Source organism: Natrix helvetica (genome assembly GCF_964273705.1).
Source record: "Natrix helvetica genome assembly, chromosome: 7".
Taxonomy (NCBI): domain Eukaryota; kingdom Metazoa; phylum Chordata; class Lepidosauria; order Squamata; family Natricidae; genus Natrix; species Natrix helvetica.
This window is the reverse complement of record NC_138558.1, coordinates 20,785,722-20,805,950: the sequence shown is the minus strand read 5'-3', so window position 1 is coordinate 20,805,950 and position 20,229 is coordinate 20,785,722. Positions and strand designations below refer to the sequence as shown.

General features: G+C 40.3%; 1 protein-coding gene across 4 annotated transcripts in view; it reads left to right on the top strand.

The window, feature by feature from the left end:
* The window catches only part of EMCN (endomucin), a 47,451-nt gene extending 45,935 nt beyond the window's left edge, over positions 1-1,516 (top strand). For all 4 annotated transcript variants that reach the window (XM_081959082.1, XM_081959083.1, XM_081959085.1 and 1 more), the window contains one exon: positions 1,216-1,516. Coding sequence is in view for 2 of the 4 variants with exons in the window: in XM_081959085.1 (XP_081815211.1) it covers positions 1,216-1,221 (6 nt within the window). In the remaining 2 variants the exon portion in view is untranslated. The remainder of the gene's footprint in view (positions 1-1,215) is intronic.
* The last annotated feature ends 18,713 nt before the right edge of the window (positions 1,517-20,229 follow it).

Below are 20,229 nucleotides of genomic sequence, written 5' to 3'. Positions count from 1 at the left end.
CTTGGAGATGGGCTACTGTAATTATGCAAAGGTCATTTAGAAAATGAAAGATAACATGAAAATATGATGTTCTCTGTGGGGAGGATGCCACTGACAGAACAGTGAACTACAAAGAGTTCTGTATTAACGACATAAGACAGATGTCCATGAATGCTATAATTCAGAGATAGATGATTGATTAGTTGGTGAAAGGGGTCATTTCAAAAAAAACCAATAAAGAGATGGGTGGCTGGGAGATAGATAGATAGATAGATAGATGGATGGATGGATGGATGGATGGATGGATGGATGATAGATGGATAGATGGATAGATGGATAGATGAAAGGTAGGTAGGTAGGTACGTAGGTAGGTAGGTAGGTAGGTAGATGATAGATAGATAGATAGATAGATAGATAGATAGATAGATAGATAGATAGATAGATAGATAGATAGATATGGGTGGATAGACGGATGGATAGAGGGATGGATGGATGGATGGATGGATGGGTAGAAGGATGGGTGAATGGATAGACTGATGGATGGATAGATGGATGGATGGATGGATAGAAGGATGGATGGATAGATGGATGGATAGACTGAGGGATAAGTACCTTAGAGGACTCTGCTTGCAGTTCAGAAAATCCAAAACAGAGCAGATTCTCAGTGTCAGTCATGGGTAGCATCTGGGTAGCCTTGGAGATGGGCTACTGTAATTATGCAAAGGTCATTTAGAAAAAGAAATATAACATGAAAATATGATATTCTCTGTAGTGAGGATACCTCTGATGGATGGATAGACAGATGGAGGGATGGGCGGATGGATGGATGGATGGATGGATAGATGGATGGATGGATGGATAGACAGATGGATGGATAGACAGATGTATAGACTGATAGAGGGCAATGACATTTAGGAAAAAGGGATATTTCTACATCCTTCTTTTAGAAACTTCCATTGGTTTCCTTTGGCGGATGTATGACTTCTGCAAGATTAGCCTGAGGGAATCTATCATTTGAGAGATGCAAGGTTCCTTAAATGTTCCTTAATCCCAAATGAAACAGTATCACCTTTCCGAGCAACTAATTGCCTGTTAATTAAGATTCTCAAACAGCTTTGAAATTGTAGACTAATGATGCAAATTATTTTAGTTTTTGCACCCTAAAAGTCAGCCTAGTTGTAGTAAAGCCAAAATCATCTTGTAATACAAACACCTCAAAATGTTCCTTCATTTCAGATGTGAAGAATTCCTGTTTCATTCTAGAAACCACCGAAGTTGGATTTTCTTGATGTGAAACAAGAGCATCTATGCATCACTGGGAAAAAAACTGTTCGTTTCATTTCTCTTTAATTTTGCCATGTTGTCATGTTGTTTTTCTATGTGCCTACTGTTTATCTCTAAAAATAATTTTGTAGTTTTTTTTCTCTCTTTCAGTCCATTCCTCTACAAGACCTATTTATTGCTTTCCATGTATGTAAGGCAGAGAAAAGAATTGCATATTGTAAAACTATATAAAAATGCACTTGACTTTTGCCAATTCTGATACTGTAGTTTTGTACATAAAATATATATTCTGCCTGTAAATATAATTCTTTATGTGCTTTCAGTAATTACCACAATATTAAATATTATATGTTGTGGCCATATCTGTTTACAATAAGAACAAGATACTAGCTTTGGTCTTTCCTTCTGTAAATTGAGTAGATTCCCTCACTCCCATTTCAATGCAAAGCAAAGTTTCAAGTTATTGTATTCATAAATGACTAATCTCCTTATTAAGACTAACCAAACTGGTACAAAAATGTCCACCACATTCTTCCAAAAGTTTTTCTAAAGCAAAATGTGAGAAAAACCAAGGAATGGGGAAGAAGCAGGACACTCCAAAACTTCTCGCAACTAAGAAGATAAGATTTCGTCTCCATGAGGTCTGCAAGTCAGATTTGGACTTAAGATTGGAGGTGTCAACAGAATCTATTTGTGAGCAACAGGTGCAATATATTCTGAGTTTCAGCTACTATCCTAGGACATTTTTTGGTGGTTTTCTTACTTGTTCCCTGCTTCTTTTAACATCTTACCTTGATGCAGATTTCTGCAACTTCTTCTGCATCATTTGATAATATCAGAAGTATCATTACCATAATATGGATTCCTGTTGTTTCCCCCCCCCCGCCCACACGATTATTATGCCTTTTAAACTATTATATTGTATGTAGATCTGCAATCTTTTTTGTGCAGTGGTGGGGAGAGCTTTTTGAAAAGGCAAAAATCATTACAATGCAGCCTGAACCTAAGGAAATGAGGAGGAATATATAGTATGTATGTATCAGGGATCAGCAATCTTAAACACTCAAAGAGCCACAAAGGTTCTAATCGGAAGCCCCCTGGTTAATTCTGAATGCAACTGGAAGTCCGGTTCCCCCACCAGTGTCTCCTCCTAGCACAGCGTCCTTTTCCCTCTACCTGTCCTAACCAAAAGCCCTATCAGTCATGGAGCCATCTGGCAACAGGGAGCCGCAGCAGAGGGATAAAAGAGCCACATAGGGCTCCAGAGCCGCAGATTGCTGATCCCTGGAATATATTAACACTCTTTAATAAAATATATGGGAATCTCTTACACTGGATTTCCTTAATCTACTGGATTTCTACTTCAAATGGCAGCTTTGGGGACTATTTTTTTAAAAGAATTTTTAGTATTCCTTCATTCCAAACATTCAAAAAGGGGAAATAATAATTTCAGAATAACAAAATTCATGATACCACCTTCTGCTACCATGACTACATTGCATAAGCACAATGTTCAGAAAAGATTCTAGGAACCATCATCCTGTCAGTCTTTATCAAGCATTTTTCCCTGGAAAATTGTCCTCTTCTTTTAAGAGAAACAAATCCTGCATATGGTCAGAAGCTGCGTTTGCTGCAGCAATCTAGAAATGTAATAAGCAAATGATTGTGTCAAAATTCCTTTTCTGGCTGCTTTCATTAAGGATGCAAAAGTATAATTTGGCAGGAAGAAAAAATGTGTTCTTCTGCAATATTTTATCAGAGAGACATTTGTGCTTAATTAACACAGGGGTAAGACACAAATAAACAAGTTGCCGAAAGCTGTGGCAGGTTTTAAATAATTGGGAGGTCATCGCATTTAATCTAGTGATACTAGAAATAAACTGCAGTTCAGTTTTTCTTTAAAACCACTAATGAAGAATGGATACATCCTCCCTATTTCAGTTGGTATAGTTAAACAGCTTGTACTGCCAGAGAGTTCTAATATTTAGCCAAAATCCCTTTTTGTATAATTTGAACCTGTTGTATCAGGCCTCAGAATGAAGCAAAAGAAAATATATTTCCTCAGACATCTGTTTGACAGACTTTCAAATATGTTAAGATAGCTATCATATTCCCTCTTAATTGCCTCTTTTCTGAGCAAACCATGCCAAAGTCCTTCCATTTTTCTTCATGTTCTATAGGCTTTTCACAATTTCCATTTTCCTCCTCTGGATGTGTCCCACTGTCTGTTAATTTTTGAAATCCTGAGATTACAATCCACTCAGAGGATCAGTGAATAAACCAAAAGGAGAGAATTCTTCCATCTTTAAACTGGATGACGATTTAAGGGGTGGGGTGGAGATTCTATCACATTGTTAAAAACTCTTCCAAAAATGAAAATGAAAATGAAATTGGAGTAGGAATCTTTGTATTTTTGCCAGAAAAATTTGAGTGAATGGTATATTGACTATAAAAACAAAATAGAATAAAACATTTACATATGTATTTAGACAGTTTGGCTTTCCTTGGTGCCAAATCCAGCTGTTATAGTAGCACAGGTGATCAGGGGTGGGATTTAGCCAGTTCGGACTGGCTCAGGCGAACCAGTAGCTCCGACGATCAAGTGGGCCTACTCGCCCGTCCTTGCACTTTACTTACTTATATCCTTTCAGCTGATTTGCACAGCAGAGCCGATTGCTGCGTCTCAGCTGTGTTACTCCCCAGAAGTAATGTGGAAGGTAAGTTTTGTTAAAACTGCATGCACGCGAATCGTGCAATCGTCGAACTGGTTGTTAAATCGGCAGGATCCCACCACTGCAGGTAATCCTTAGTTTATAACACAATTGAGTCCAAAATTTCTGTTGCTATGTAAGACCATTAAATGTTAAATGAGTTTTGCCCCAGTTTTATGACCTTTCATGCCACAGTCGTTAAGTGAGGCACTTCTGTTGTTAAGTTAGTACCACAGTTATAAGCAAACCTTACTTCCCCATGGAGTTTGTCAGAAGATCACAAAAAGGGAATCCCATGACCCTATAATCATCATAAACACAGACTGGTTGCCAAACATCTGTATTTTGATCACGTCACCATGGTGACCTGCAATAGTGGTGAGTATGAACAATAGTCATAAATTACTTTTTTGCAGTGCCGTTGTAAGTTTGGTCACTAAACAAATAGATGTACTGTAGTTTTTGGAGTATAAGACGCACCTTTTTCCTTCAAAAAAAGAGGCTGAAAATCTGGTCGCGTCTTATATATGGAATACAGCATTTTTTGCCTCCCAAAGCCCCGCCCCCTTCACCAAAATGGCCATGCAGAGACTGTAGAAGGCTTTCAGAGACCTCCTGGGGGCTGGGGAAGGCAGACATGAGAGAAAAATGGGCCTGGTTTTTTTGCTTAATTTTGCCCCTCCCCCCAGCCCCCAGGAGTACTCTATAAGCCTCCTGAAGGCTATGCATGCAATTTTTTCTACAAAAAACAGGGCCGTTTTTGCAAAAGTCGGGCCCTTTTTTGTTCATTTGGGGGGGGGCACCCCCCAGGAGCACTTTGCAAGCCCCCTAAAGGGTATTCATGCCTTTTTTGGGGGAAAACGGGCCCATTTTTGCAAAAAACGCATTTCTGGGAGGTTTGCAGAGTGCAAAAACTTTTTTTTTTTGCCTCTTCAAAACCTTGGTGCGTCTTATACTCTGAAAAATATGGTTAGTCAAGGGCTACCAGTAGACTTAAGTTTAATTCCTCAAATAATTCCAGAAAAATATTTGCCCTATTACATGTAGTTCCATATTCTTCAGTGAAGCAACAACCTGAAAATTGTGTTAAATGTGATGACTTGAAATAATATAGGAAAGAAAAGGAAGGGAACATGTAAATCTTTCCAAATGAGCAATTGTAAAGTTCTATAGGTATATCCACTTCCCAATCTTTCTAGAGGAAGACATTCTACTCCATACATACCATTTTCTTGAGGTGAAGGATATATTTTATCACCATTAGTATCACCGTGTCACCAGTAGAGTCAGGTCCTACATAGAATTCAAGAGGTGAACTTTTTTCTTTACAATAAGTTGTTCTTCAGCAAAGACCACAGAACATTTTGCTTGGGAAACCTGTTGTGGCCCAGCAGGAGCCGTTGCAGCTGCCACCAGACTCCGAGAGTAAGGGTCCCTATGAGTCGGCTCTGGAGAATGAGGAGGATCTTGGGCAGGGTTCTGACTCTGAGCAGGGATCGGAGAGTCTGGTCGGCCACCAGGAGGCGCCTGAGGCATGGAGCGGCGGTGAGAGCCAGAGGAGGGGGGCTCCTGATGCCATGCCTTGGAGCAGTGGGGAGGAGTCACGGGACAGTGAATCAGAGATCAGCAGGGAGTTCTTGAACGCCCGTTATCGCCGCGCCCATAGACGCAAGGAGCGAGGGCGCAATTATCGGCGGTAAGGGCTCTCAGCTGCTGATAAGTGGACTCCCTTTCAGGCTATAAAAGGGTTGACTGAGCATACGCCCTTTGCAGCAGTCAACAGTCCTGCAAGAAGTTTGGTCTTGGAAACATAGCAGGCTGGATAGCTGCTTTCGTGTCTTGTGTTTGTGAGCTTTGTCGTGGTGGTTTACTGCCAAGAATCTGTCTGTCTGTCTGTGAAATAAACCCTGTTAAAATAGTATTGTTCCGGAGCGTGTTCTGTGTGGGCGAAGGAGGAAGGGGGGTCAGAACAGAAACCTATGCAAATACAAACAATCACAATCAGAATAGAGCTGGAAGGGATCTTGGTCTTCTAGTCCAACCACCTGCTCAATCAGGGGACCCTATATAATTTGAGACAAGTGGCTGCCCTTTAAAACCTCCATTGATGAAGCACCTACAGCTTCTGAAGGCAAGCTGTTCCACTAGTTACTTGTTCTCATTGTTGGGAAGTTTCTCCTTATTTCTTTGTTACTTCTCTCCTTGATCAGTTTCCATCTATTGTTTCTTGTCTTGGCTTCTGGTGCTTCGGGAAATAAGTTGAACCCCTCACCTTTGTGGCAGCCCCTCAAATACTAGAATACTGCTATCATGTCACTCCTAGCACTTCTTTTCCTTAGACTAGCCACGCCCAGTTCCTGAACCGTTCTTCATGTTTTATATTTCTTTTATATTCCAATTCATTTATGCTACATGGACATACTATGTGATACATGCAACATAAACTATGATTTCTGCCTTCATTACTAATCATTGCGGTAGTGATGGCGAACCTTTTTCTTATGGGCAAAATTGTGCATGCGTGCATGCCCACTCAATCTCCCCACCCACCTGTGCATGGATGTGTGACTCCCCACAGCGCATGCGCACGTGACCCCCTCCCCAGGCTCTGAAGGCTTTCCTGAAGCATGGGGAGGGCAAAAAACTTCCCCAACGGCCCAATCAGAAACGGCCTCGCCTGGCTCTCTGGAAGGAAGAAAAATCAGATGGCCAGTGCGTTGCATGCGCACCAAAGCTGGCGACTGGCATGCCACCAAATATGGATCCATGTCTCACCTGTGGCATGTGTGCCATAGGTTCACCATCACAGTTGTAGGTGGTAAGCATAGCTTTGAAAAGCCGGCAGCATTAAAAACATTATCTATCAGCAAAGTCTGCGTTGATACTGACATTCTTTACTACCTTAACTGCTGTATTACAAGGCCAACAATTAAATGTGCAGTTTCTGGATTTCCGTGGGTCTGTGTTTCATATTGCCAAGAAAAGATGGACTTTTAAAAATATTATAGTTTTCTTCTCCAGCCTAGAACCCTTTGGTGTTTAGTTTTCTACTTAAAACCTCATCTCCAGCAAGTATACAGTGGTCATCAGAGGATTATATCAGAGGATTAAACCCAACATATTTGGAAGACACAAAGCAAAGAAAAGTTGAACTAAGTTCATGTATAAATGTCTATATATGGAAATAAATCAGGCCAATAAAATGTACATCCAAACTAAGAGATAGGCCAGTGGAAAAAACCTCACTCTCTTCCTACCCCCACCCCCCTGTCTCTCTTTCTCATATAATTTATCGCAGCTCTTTCTTTTTCCTCCACTTTTCTTTTTAGTCTGCATTTTGTGACTGGGAAAAATGATGACTCTTCAGCTAGCACCTTTGGCCACGATGCCTATAATAGTAGTTGCAATCCAACACATCTGGATTTATTATGCTTGGAAATCCTGAGATAAATATTCATGGCTCAACCATTACAGGGTTCATGGAAGACTATTTTTTTAGAGTTTGCTATGGGTCCATGAACATTGAGAGAAACAATTAGAAGGAAAAAGCAAGCAATAGAAATAATTCCTTATAACATGACTACTTTATAGTGTAACAATTATTTGTCTATTTATGTATATTTTATTTATTGACATTTATAAACTGGCTCAATTTGCAGGTATTCTGGGCTGTACTTTGTACTCATGTAGCAGTTGGAAATGTAATACAATAAAAACTAATCAATTAAAATAACAACATCTAATTGACTTTGTTGATCCCCCAAGGAAAGCCAGAGGCTAATGGAAGCACTACCAGTTTAAGTTGATTATTAAAAGCAAGGAGGGTTGGATTAACTCTATGCACGCATGCCAGAAATGGCACACAGAGCTATGTTTCCGGGCACGCGTAAAGTAGAATAAAATATGGATTAAAATATAAGAATGAAGACGTGGCATAAAAGGGACAGTTGGAAGCTTGCTTAAAGGGACAGGGAAATGTCATCAGCCTTCAACCACAACATGTTTCAGCAAATGTCCCTATGTCAAAAGTCCAAAACCACAAGGTTCAATTAAAGTTCGTTAATGGCACGTAGTCCATACCTGTAACAAAAGAAGAAGTAAGACCCCCATCTCCTTATAAGGCTTTTTCCTCAAGGTAACCAATAAGAAATGAATTAAGTGTTTCCGTGTTACACTGTCTTTGAGAATGTATAAGAACGCGTGCATCAATAATAAAGGTTGTTCAAAAATTCACAACGTTAGCCATGGGCTAACTTTTCTGAACCTGGCTGCCAAATAAACTTTTCCTGTATCCTGAGAAGTCTAATGCCTGTCATTTTCTGCAACACGCGAACCATTGTCCATTGCTCTTCCGGATTCCGGCATGCAAGCCAGTGGGTCTTCATGCACATGGGAGCACCAGAAACTGGGAAAGCAGTCGCCCGGTGCACATGCGCAAGCCGGGAAGATTATCTTCCTGTTTGAGATGCATGCACGTGCACCAACCAGCTGGTATTCACACATGCATGCGTGCCAGAAACCAGAAGACCAGGTAGCCAGTGCATATATGCACACCGGAAATCAGAAGATCATCTTCCCGGCATGTGCATGCGTGCCAGGTGGCTGGTCTTTCAGTTTACAGCACGCAAATGCACCCCAGCCACCTGGTCGTTATGCATGCAGGTGCACCAGGTGGCTGTTCTTCCCGTTTCCAGCGCACATGCTCCCCTTTTGTCACTCAGTGCCGAAAATGCTCACCAACACTGGATTAACTTCCTTGAAAAATTTTCTTTATATTAAAAAAAACTACTATGCTTAAAATATTATTTCTTACCTTCTTTTGCTATAATTAATTCATCTGCAAAAAAAATTAATTAACCTATCACTATGAAAAAATATTCTTTTCATTGCATAATAGTACTTACTTTTTTCCAGACGTATCAAATGTACATTTAGGGAAACGTTTAGCCAGATTAATTCTCCATTCAGCATTAAGCATTAACAAATAACCAGATACCTTTGGATATCGCAATTTCTATCTATCTTCTTCTTCTAACTTTCCAGTGTGGAATTATAGATCTAGATTCAAAATCTTCACTGATTAAGATTTCAACATTCTTGTCACTTTTAGAAGGTTAAGCCTATTGATTTTAGAATGCCTTGTAAATTAAAAAAGATGTATTGTACTCGAAATTCCTTACTTTCTATCGCTTTTTGGCTCAGTAATCACCAGGTTCTTTACAGATACTGTAGTTCTTAAAGGCCATTGGCAAACGTGGCCATTTGCACTTATTTGGAAGTTATCCCTATAATTTTATCTATAAACTTTCAGCCAAATTCCTTGTATGCTAAAAACATTATGCAGAAAAGCACACAAATGTTGCTTTTACTGTTAATCTAAACATTATTATGCTTCAGGATATAAAACATGAGGCCTAATATATATTTATAAATAATGTTGTTGCACAAAGTCAACAATCATGGCATCCTATAGATCCCACCCTGGAAACAATGAAGGACCAGCCCATGGTGGTCCTGCCAGTGAAAATGGAGCTCAGGAGGGCCATGTGCACTCTGCCCATGCTCTGTTTTTGGCTTTAATGGCCTCCTGCAGCTCTCTGCCAATGAAAATGAAGCTTCGGGAGGCTGCACGCAACATGTCCATTTTTGGCCACCACAGCTTCCTGCAGCCCTCTGCCAGTGAAAATGGAGCCCAGGTGGGCTGTGCGCAACCTCCTCAAGCTCCATTTTCACTGGCAAAGCGTGCAGGAGGTTGTCGCAGCCAAAAATGGAGCCTTCATGAGTGATATTGAGGTGGCCACGCCAACCCTGGCCAAGCCTCCAGCCCCCCCTCACACACCCTGAGGTCAAGCACAACCCTGATGCAGCCATCAATGAAATTGAGTTTGACACCCCTGCTATAGATAGTACTACTAGAAAGTTGAGAGATAGAGAGATAGAGAGAGATGAGAGATAGAGATGAGAGAGGGAGAGAGGGAAAGGGAGGGAGGGAGGGAGGGAGAGAGAAAGAATGAATGAATTCCAGTCCCATGTCCTGGACTACTGTTTTAAAAAGATACCCGATCCAGCATTTTCTTTACTTCTTTTATAGGTTAGCACTGATTTCAGTAACTACAGTACCTGAAGACTAGCAAATGATAACAGATTGATTGAGGGGGGATAAAATAATCAAAGACAATGACAGTCTCTTCCTGACATTTTGAAAACACCTCATACTAGATATCTCAGGAGTGGAATCGACTACTACATCAGCTGTCTCCTCACAGTAATTAAAGTGTTTTAAACTACCCTGCATCATCTTCTAAGCCAGCAAATGTTTCTCTAAGCCTCAGAGCAAAAGAACAATCACTACAATGTTATTGTGGTTAGTGGCATATATTATCACCACACATAATCTGGAGCTGTAACCATTCAGGGTTGCCATAAGGAAGGAAAAATGAAACTTTTCTCAGGCTCAAGGAGCACCTTTGGCCTTTAAAACGGGGGTAGGGAACTATGGTCCTTTTATGACTTGTGGACTTCAACTCCCAGAGTTCCTGAGCCAGCTGGCTCAGGAATTCTGGGAGTTGAAGTCCACAAGTCATAAAAGGACCATAGTTCCCCACCTCAGATTTTAAAAAATCCCTACATTCATTATATTGAAATACATGTTTTTAAAAAACCCAGAAAGTCCAGTTGCCTCTTGAAACAGCACTTTTGAGACAACAACAACAACAACAACAACAACAACAACAACAACAACAACAACAACAAAGCACTTTTAGGACAACCATGACCTGGATGACTGAGAATCCCCATAGACATATGTAAAAGTATAATATAACTAGCATGATTTTCTCACATGCATTTAATAATTTCACCTTCTAACATCTTAAGAATTTTAATTTGTTAAGAACTTTGGAAGATTTTTGGAAAGCAATGTATTCAGGAGACACCAGTGACCATTCAGACTCATTTCTGCCTCACCGTATAGTGGGCTTAGCCAAATGCTACCTCTATTCTTGTCATCCTGAGCAGGACTAACTTGATTGTTTGCTGTCTTAGATTCCTAGCTTTTATTGAAATAAACAGGCTGGGGTGGATGGAGCAATTAAGGGAAAAAAGAGGGAAGCAATGTATGTATGTTGGCAGGAGTACTAATTTTTTTCCGGATTGAGGGGCTTTGTACTGTTTTACATAGATTCAGTTCAAAGTAATATTTTTCCAGTTATTTTGGGACTTGTTTTTTTTTCTTCCTGCCTTAAAATGTTGGAAATTGTAAGCTATGTTCAGCAATTGTATCAGAAGAAACTTTGGGGTCTCAAAAAGGCATAAGGGCCACAAATTGCTCTCAGGTCTAAGTAACTAATGCTCTTAATGAACCACAGTGGCGCAGTGGTTAGAGTGCAGTATTGCAGACTACTTCTGCTGACTGCCAGCTGACTGCAATTTGGCAGTTCGAATCTCACCATGCTCAAGGTTGACTCAGCCTTCCATCCTTCTGAGGTCGGTAAAATGAGGACCCAGATTGTTGGGTGGCAATATACTGACTCTGTAGACCACTTAGAGAGGGCTGTAAAGCACTATGAAGCAGTATATAAGTCTAAGTGCTGTTGCTATTCACAGTGTAATTCAGGGGTGTCCAACCTTAAGGCTTGTGGACTTCATGGCTGGTTGGCGAATTCTGATAGTTGAATTCCACAAGTCTTAAACTTGCCAAGGTTGGGCACTCATGGTCTACAACCAGATATAAGAAGTAACATGTGCAGTCACTAGTTTGTCAGTTGTTTCATGAGAATTGAATTGTTTTCCGCTTTTTCCTTAACTTAATCAATGGATGAAGTTTTAGATATGTGCCTTCTTTTGAGGCAGAAGTCAGGTTGTTTTTTCTAGGGTAAAAATCAATGGTGAGATTCAACAATTTTTACTACCGGTTCTGTGGGCGTGGCTTGGTGGGCATGGCAGGGGAAGGATACTGTAAAAATCTCCATTTCCTCTGGATCAGCTGGGACACCGGAGGTAGAAAATAAATGGGGGTAGGGCCAGTCAGAGGTGGCATTTACCAATTCTCCGAATTACTCAAAATTTCCGCTACAAGTTCTCCAGTACTGGTCAGAACCTGCTGAATACCACTGCTGGTAAAAAATAATAGCAAATCTGTTTATCAATGGAGGATTCTAAAGTTTTACAATACAATACAATAGAAGAGTTGGAAGGAACCTTGGAGGTCTTCTAGTCCAAACTCTATACCGTTTCAGACAAATGGCTATCCAACGTCTTCTTAAAGACTTCCAGTGTTGGGGCATTCACAACTTCTGGAGGCAAGCTGTTCCACTGATTAATTGTTCTAACTGTCAGAAAGTTTCTCCTCAGTTCTAAGTTGCTTCTCTCCTTGATTAGTTTCCACCCATTGCTTCTTGTTCTACCCTCAGGTGCCTTGGAAAATAGTTTGACTCCCTCTTCTTTCTGGCAACCCCTGAGATATTGGAACACTGCTATCATGTCTCCCCTAGTCCTTCTTTCTATTAAACTAGACATACCCAGTTCCTGCAACCGTTCCTCATATGTTTTAGCCTCCAGTAACCTAATCATCTTTGTTGCTCTTCTCTGCACTCTTTCTAGAGTCTCCACATCTTTTCTACATCGTGGCAACCAAAACTAAATGCAGTATTCCAAGTGTGGCCTTACCAAGGCATTATAAAGTGGCATTAACACTTCACCTGACCTTGATTCTATCCCTCTGTTGATGCAGCCTAGAACTGTGCTGGCTCATATTTAAATGGTTCTCCACTAGGACTCCAAGATCCCTTTTGAGTTAGTAAGAACAGCAGTGTTCACACACACACACACACACACAGAGAGAGAGAGAGAGAGAGAGAGAGAGAGAGAGAGAGAGAGAGAGAGAGAGAGAGAGAGAGAGAGAGAGAGGTGGTTCTAACTCTTACGTGCACATAAACAAGCGACTTTCCCAGAAAAAGGCATTATTATTACTAGCCTTTATCTAACACTGATGAGGCAAAGAATGAGATTTGCTCATTTCTGCAAAGAAATCTGTTCTTTGCAGGGGTGGACCAAGAACATGGAACACAATGATCCTTGATTATAGTTTTCCAGGTTCTTGACATCTTTTTAAAAACAACCCTGAAGGTTCAGGTTGATTGCATCCCACACATTGAGTAATTGTGGTGGGAATACACCTTGAAAGAAAATTATTGGGTAATTAAAGAAGGTTTGCCTCACATAAATCATTGGGCGATCCAGCTCAATACCATCTACAGTGGGCCTAGTTTCATGCAGCTGTCCCAATTGCTTCCTTGAGAAGTAAGAACTGAGCCTGGACCCATATACTCCTCAGATAGTAGATCCGTTCGGAGACCTACTATCTGAGGAGAAAAAGTTGTTTTCTCCATATATATAAGCACCTACCACAGATGCTGAAGCCATTGTTTTTCTGCATTGATAAAGGTTTTTTTTTTTAATTGGACATTTGAGATTGCTCCCAACTGGCCTTTATTTTGAGGAAATATTGAAACTCTGCAGAAAATGTTTCATTTCATTTCATTTGTTACTTGTTATATTCTACTTATGCACAAAGCATATCCAGAATAGTCATCACTATCGCTCCATTTTGGCTTTGCAACAACCCTTTTAGGACTGAGTAGCTGGTGAAAGTTACCTAATGTATTTCTTGGGCCAAGTGGATCTCTGAAGATGACTGTAGTCCAATGCTCTAATTGTAGCACATGCAACAATTTCCTGTCAATTTCAGATGATGCCAGGGGTGAACAATGGTTGAAGACTAGTCAAGAGTTTAGAGGTATCTTTACCTTTAGAAACCCTGGAGCTCTTCAGACTCTTTCCAGCCTCTTTGTTCTCCTTTTAGTTAGAACTAGCTGATAACCCAGCATTGCCTGTTGTATTTATTTATAGGGGGAAATGTCTGGATCAAATGTAATTTCTAATGTTTGATTTTCCTGCTTACCAGAGGGATCCCCCTGGTGGAGTACTATGAAGCTGTTACCATGGCAACTCTACTCTGTACAGTAGAAGCCATATTATGGCAGTACAGCCATTTGAAGGCAAAACAGGCTATATCTTAATAGACAATACACCTCGAGGGGTGTTAGAGGTGTCTTACCCCCACAGTATTTGTTTCCAGAGAGTAAGTCATCTGTGTACCAAGTTCGGTTGAAATTGCTCAAGCTGTTCCAGAGTTATGCCATTTATATATAGAGAACCGGTTGTTAAATTATTTGAATCCCACCACTGATACAATGGAGGGATGTGGTGGCTCAGTGGCTAAGACGCTGAGCTTGTTGATCAGAAAGGTCGGCAGTTCAATGGTTCGAATCCCTAGCACCGCATAACAGAGTGAGCTCCCATTACTTGTCCCAACTTCTGCCAACCTAGCAGTTCGAAACCATGTAAAAAGTGTAAGTAGAAAAAATAGGAACCACCTTTGGTGAGAAAGTAACAGCATCCCATGTGCCTTCGGTGTCTAGTCATGCAGGCCACATGACCACGGAGACGTCTTCGGACAGCGCTGGCTCTTCAGCTTTGAAATGGAGATAAGCACTGCCCCCTAGAGTTGGGAATGGCTAGCACATATGTGTGAGGGAAACCTTTACTGTACCTTTACTGATACAATGGTTTGAATAATATCCTTTTATAGAGAAGAAAAGATGTTGGTATTGAACATTTAATTTCCTGTATGGCTAAATGGCATGAGACCCAAGCAAGAAACCTACTATTCATTCAACACATATAGTCTCTATGCCGGTTTGAGAGAGCCAAGCTAGAAAGTATAGGAATGTGAGTTCTAGTCCTACCTAAGGAAACTCACCTTGGTGAGTTTGGGTCAGTCACTCTCTCTCAGCCCAGACCAGCTCACAAGATTGTTGTTATGTGGAAAATAGGAGGAAGGGAATTGGCTATACTCACTGCCTTGAGTTATTTATAATTATTTTTATTTATAAAAATAATAAGGCATGTTACAAATAAATAAATGCTCACAGCAGTCTGGGGAATCTAGAATTTCTATGACATTTAATGTCATGTTTGTTTGAGAAATTCTATTCTGGAATCCACAAATATCTCAAACCAATTGGCCCAAGAGTCTTTGACCCTTCTATTATACATGCTCAGAAATATTTTAATCATTATTACAGATTTTCCATGGCGATGTGTAAGACGTACCAGAATAAAATCTTCATTTTAAATTAATTCCTGGCATCTCTACTTTTTTAAAAAACATACACGTATATATAGCTACAGTATGTCTTTTCATTCCCTATAAAATATCGAGTATTTTTCTAACTGTCCCAATATCAGTTCCTTCCATCTGTCCACCCACCTTGCTCCCTGATCTTCAGAAATATTAATACACCTTTCTCAAAAGGTTTGCTCCATACTGGAGAGTAGACTTTTTAAATCCTTCACATTGAGCAAGAGATGGAGATAAAAGTCACCTTGTTTAAAATCTACACTATTGCTGTTAGAATAAAAAAGTATAGAAATTATGAGAACATGTTACTGTAAATGTTTGCTTAGATAAATTTACTTTGCAGCCCCCTTTCAAGTATATTTGTCACAGAGTACCAGATGCTTCACAAATAATACAAAGCCTTGGGGAAAAGAAAGAGAGGGAAGAGAGGGAGAGAGAAAGGGGGAAAATAAGTCTAACATTAACAATAAAATAAAAATAAAATCAACTGACAGCTAAAAGTACTGGAAAATGGTACAAGTAATATACAATACAGGCAGTCCTTGATTTCCAACCACAGCTTGGAAAAGTTCGGTTGCTAAGCAAGACACTTGTTAAGTGAGTCACACCCACTTTTAAACCCTCTTCACCATGTTTGTTAAGTGACTCACTGCAGTTGTTAAATGAATCACACCAGTGGTGGAATTCAAAAAAATTTACTACTAGTTCTGTGGGCGTTGCTTTGTGGGCATGGTGTTGCTTTGTGGGCATAGCTTTGTGGGCATGGCAGGGAAGGATACTGCGTAATCCCCATTCCTTCCCCATCCTAGCTCCTTTCTCCTGTTCAGGGCAGCAAAAGAAGATCGGCTGAGAGGCAGCAGGGGCGGGGCCAGCCTATTTGCCGATTCTCCGAACTACTCAAAATTTCTGCTACTGGTTCTTCAGCACCTGTAAGAATTGACTGAATACCACCTCTGAATCACACTATTGTTATAGTGAATCCAATTTTCTCCATTGACTTTGTTTATTGAAAGCCAGTTTGGGAAGGTCGTAAGGGGCAATCACATGACCCCAGGATGCTACAACCATTGTAAACGCCTGCAGGCTGTCAAGTGCCCAAATTTTGATCATATATGCCTGCCATAATTGTAAGTGCAAGGACTAGTCATAAGTAAGTGACATCATAACTTCAAATGATTGTTAAATGAATAGTTGTAAGTTGAGTACTACCTGAATAACTACCAATATATTTTTACACATTTTTTCTAAATCCTGAGAGTGAGGACCAATAATTCATCTGGAATATTGGAGCCTTGGAGGTGCAGTGCTTAGAATGCAGTACTGCAGGCTACTTCTGCTGACTGTCGTCTGACTGCAGTTCAGCAGTTCGAGTCTCAACAGGTTCAAGGCTGATTCAGCCTCCCATCCTTCCATGGTGGGTAAAGTGAGGAGCCAGATTGTTGGGGACAATATGCTGACTCTGCAAACCACTTAGGGAGGGCTCTAAAACATTGTGAAGCGGTATGTAAGTCTAAGTGCTATTGCTATCTTCTGAAGAACTGTACTACAAAATCCAGAGCAATGAAATCTTTCAACAAGGTGCCAGAGAAATCAGCCTCTGACAGCTTACACATCTTTCAAAAGGACCTTTTCTGTAGAACTGAACAATCAGAAAAGTTTGCAGAGACAGAAAAACAGACCCTTAGAAAGTAGGTCCAAGCCATATAGAGCTTTAAAGCTGAAAAAAGGTGAAAAAATATCCCTAGTATAAGCATGACTCCTTATTTATTTATTTCTTAGCGCTTATAGACCGCCCCCTCTCCCGAAAGGGACTCTGGGCGGTGTACAGTCCATCTAAGAAATACATCATGAATAACTATAAAATTTAGACAATTAAAATTATTAAGTAGATAGATAAATAAATAAGAGGAGGATAAAAAAGATATACAGAACTGTACTGCTAAGTAAATAATTTAAAATGTAAAGATTTAAAACCCCAACAGATATCCTATAAAATTAAATATAAAAGAACAATCCCCCTAAAAAACCAGTAAGAAATATGTATGCCAGGAGGTAGACGTTATCATTATGCCAGGCCAGCCAGTCGGAACAGGTGTGTCTTCAATTTCTGTTGGAAGGAGCGGAAGTCGGTGGTGGTTCTAATGTCGGGGGGGAGGTCATTCCAGAGGGTTGGGCCCATCACAGAGAAGGCCCTACTCCTAGGTGTCGCCCGTTGGCATTGCCTAGTGGACGGCACCAGGAGAAGCCCCTCCCTGTGAGAGCGGATTGGCCGCAGGGATGTGTGTGGGAGGATGCGATCCCGCAGGTAGCTAGGCCATGATTATGATTGCAACCATCCTGTTTTCTTGGCCGTGTTATGGAGGTGATTTGTCTGGGACTTAACTCCCCATCTAGCCAACTGCTGTGACATTCCAAGCAATTTCCCATCCAAGTACTCAGAAGGGCCAATCCTTCTTAGCTTCTGAGCTCAGTCAAGATCAGCTGGATTGTCTCATCTACTTTAATATTTCCAACATTTCAGTTGTGCCTTGTAAGCAATTGGCAACCAGTCTAGCTCTTCAAGCATAGGCATGATATGATCCTTGTGCAAGTTGACATTTAGCTGTCTTGTTTCGAACCAGTGCCAGTTTCCAGATTCTTTCCAGGAGTAATCCACTATAGACTACATCACTGATTGGCCTGGCTCCCTCTCTCCAGCATCTCCAACAGTGCAAAGTATAATAAGAAATGTCTATGTGGGTATTTTGAAAGCAATATTAAACAATGTACTCTACCCACATCCACTACTGTACTTTTTAATGGTAGGTCTTTACATGAGGCTTCAGAGGAGTTTTATTCTGCATGGATTTAATTTACTCCAAGAGTTTATCGTCTTATGCTGCAGTTAACATCCTATCAGATTCATCATTGTCGTCTCCCTAGTATGGTTAGATAATGATTCGGTTCCATAACACGGATTCTTAGGAGCAGTCGTGTCAACTATCCCAGCATTTCCATATTCCACAGATCAGCCAAGGCATTGGCAAACATTGTTGATAAATGATGTAGGAAATTGTTCAGGCACATTCAGGAAACCATCTGGACCCATCAGACAACGGATCTATTCTAATGTTCATAATAGATGGATTGTACATTGTATCCTTGCCTTGTAAAATAATGTGCAATTGCACCAAACGTTTTTCTATCTCTTGCTTCCAAATTGAGCTCAACCCGGTATTTTCAAATAAAGGCAACGTAAAACTAATCAGTTAATCTTCCCATGAATTAAGATTGTAAACTACATCAATATATCTTGAAGATTCTGTTGTTAAACACTAGAGGGTGCAGTAGGCAGGTTTTGACTTCTTTTGCAGAAACATTTAATTCTTCCTCTTCTCTTGGATATTATTCTTGAGCCTTGTCATTAAAGAACTCTACCTTTGCAATGAAATAGATAAAATCTTATTTTGTGAGGCATGTTTATATGCTTGCATAAATTAAACTGTTTGTAACAGAGGTGGGCTCATTATTTTCAGATAAAAGTCACTGCATTGGTGACCTGATTACATCAGCGAACTAATAGAGATGCATATTGATGATGGGAGTAGAGAGAGATTGGGGGGGGGGACTCACTAACTAGAACATTAACTAGTAAAGTCTTTAAAAAATGGACTTTAGACCATGGTCTACACTTTAGAAAAGTTTCTGGTAAAATATGGACTGGATCTCACAGAGACTGAGAGATGTATACAGGTCATCTGCTGGTCTTTAAAATATGGAGATGGAAGAGTCTAATACCAGAGCCATATTCAAATTATGAGGCCAAAAAGGCAATAAATCTTACAAGAAGAAAGGAAGTGGTGAGCAGAAAGGAGTCTTCAGGAATACAGCAGCAAACTTTTAAAAGGTAATACTGAAAGACAAAGTATAGGGAAGAAATAAGGGGAACGTGAAGCCCTAGTACTGGGTAACAAATAGAACATTGCTAGTATTATTGAAACTGGTGAGATGACTTGGGATTTGAATATAGTATTGGAACAATATAATTTGTCCCAAGAAAGAGACCCAACAAGCAACAGACAAACAGACAGACAGATACACACACACACACACACACACACACACACACACACAAAAACACACACCAGAATGGAAATTTATGGTACCAATGGTAAAAATGCTGAAAGCATCTGGACCAAGACAAAGGGAAAAGAAACAAAAAGAGCAGTGTTGTGAATGTGCACTGCAGGCCACAAAACTGAACAGAGGATATAGACCAAATCTTCAGAAATGAGATGGCCAAGAGTTCAGGAAAAACTGTTAAGGGAGCAGAGCATGTTTAGCCTAAAGGTGAAAAGGCTAAGTGGGAAGTTGATAGGAGTTTTTCAATACATATCATAGACAAGTGAATGTAGATTATTCTCCAAAGTATTTGAATGTAGGACAAGAATCAATAGGTAGAAACTTTAGAAAGGGAGACCTATGAGGAATATCCTGACAGCTGTTAAACAATTAAACTAATAGCATTTAGAGTTATTAAGCTTGCCTCCTGGGTTCCTGGAACACTAATTTGTCAGGGGTCATATGAGGTTTCTTATCCAGGATAGGGGACCTCCAAGTTCCAACACAGCTCTATGATTCTTTGACGAAGTGTGAAATCCAGAGCAAGCTAGGTACCCTTGGTGAGAGTTAGAGTTAGGGTTATATCTGAATATTTTCCCCCTCCTGGGATACTCAATTTCTCCTAGCAGCATTTGCAACAATGGGCAAGATTGCAGCAGATCCATTTATTTCCATTTCTGCAGCTGTTACACTTCTGAATCAGTTATTCATTCCATCTACTTTCTGCACCATCTTTGCAGCAAAATATCTGCATCAGAATTCATATGCACTTCTCGTAATACATTTTGTCTTGCTTTTTCCCCTGAGATATGCTCGATTCTCACAGTAAATATATTTATCTCTAAAATATACTTTTCAATGTATGCATTAGAACATAGAATAACAGGGCTGGAAGGGGTCTTAGAGATCTTCTAGTCCAACCGCTTGCTCAAGCAGGAGACCCTAACATTT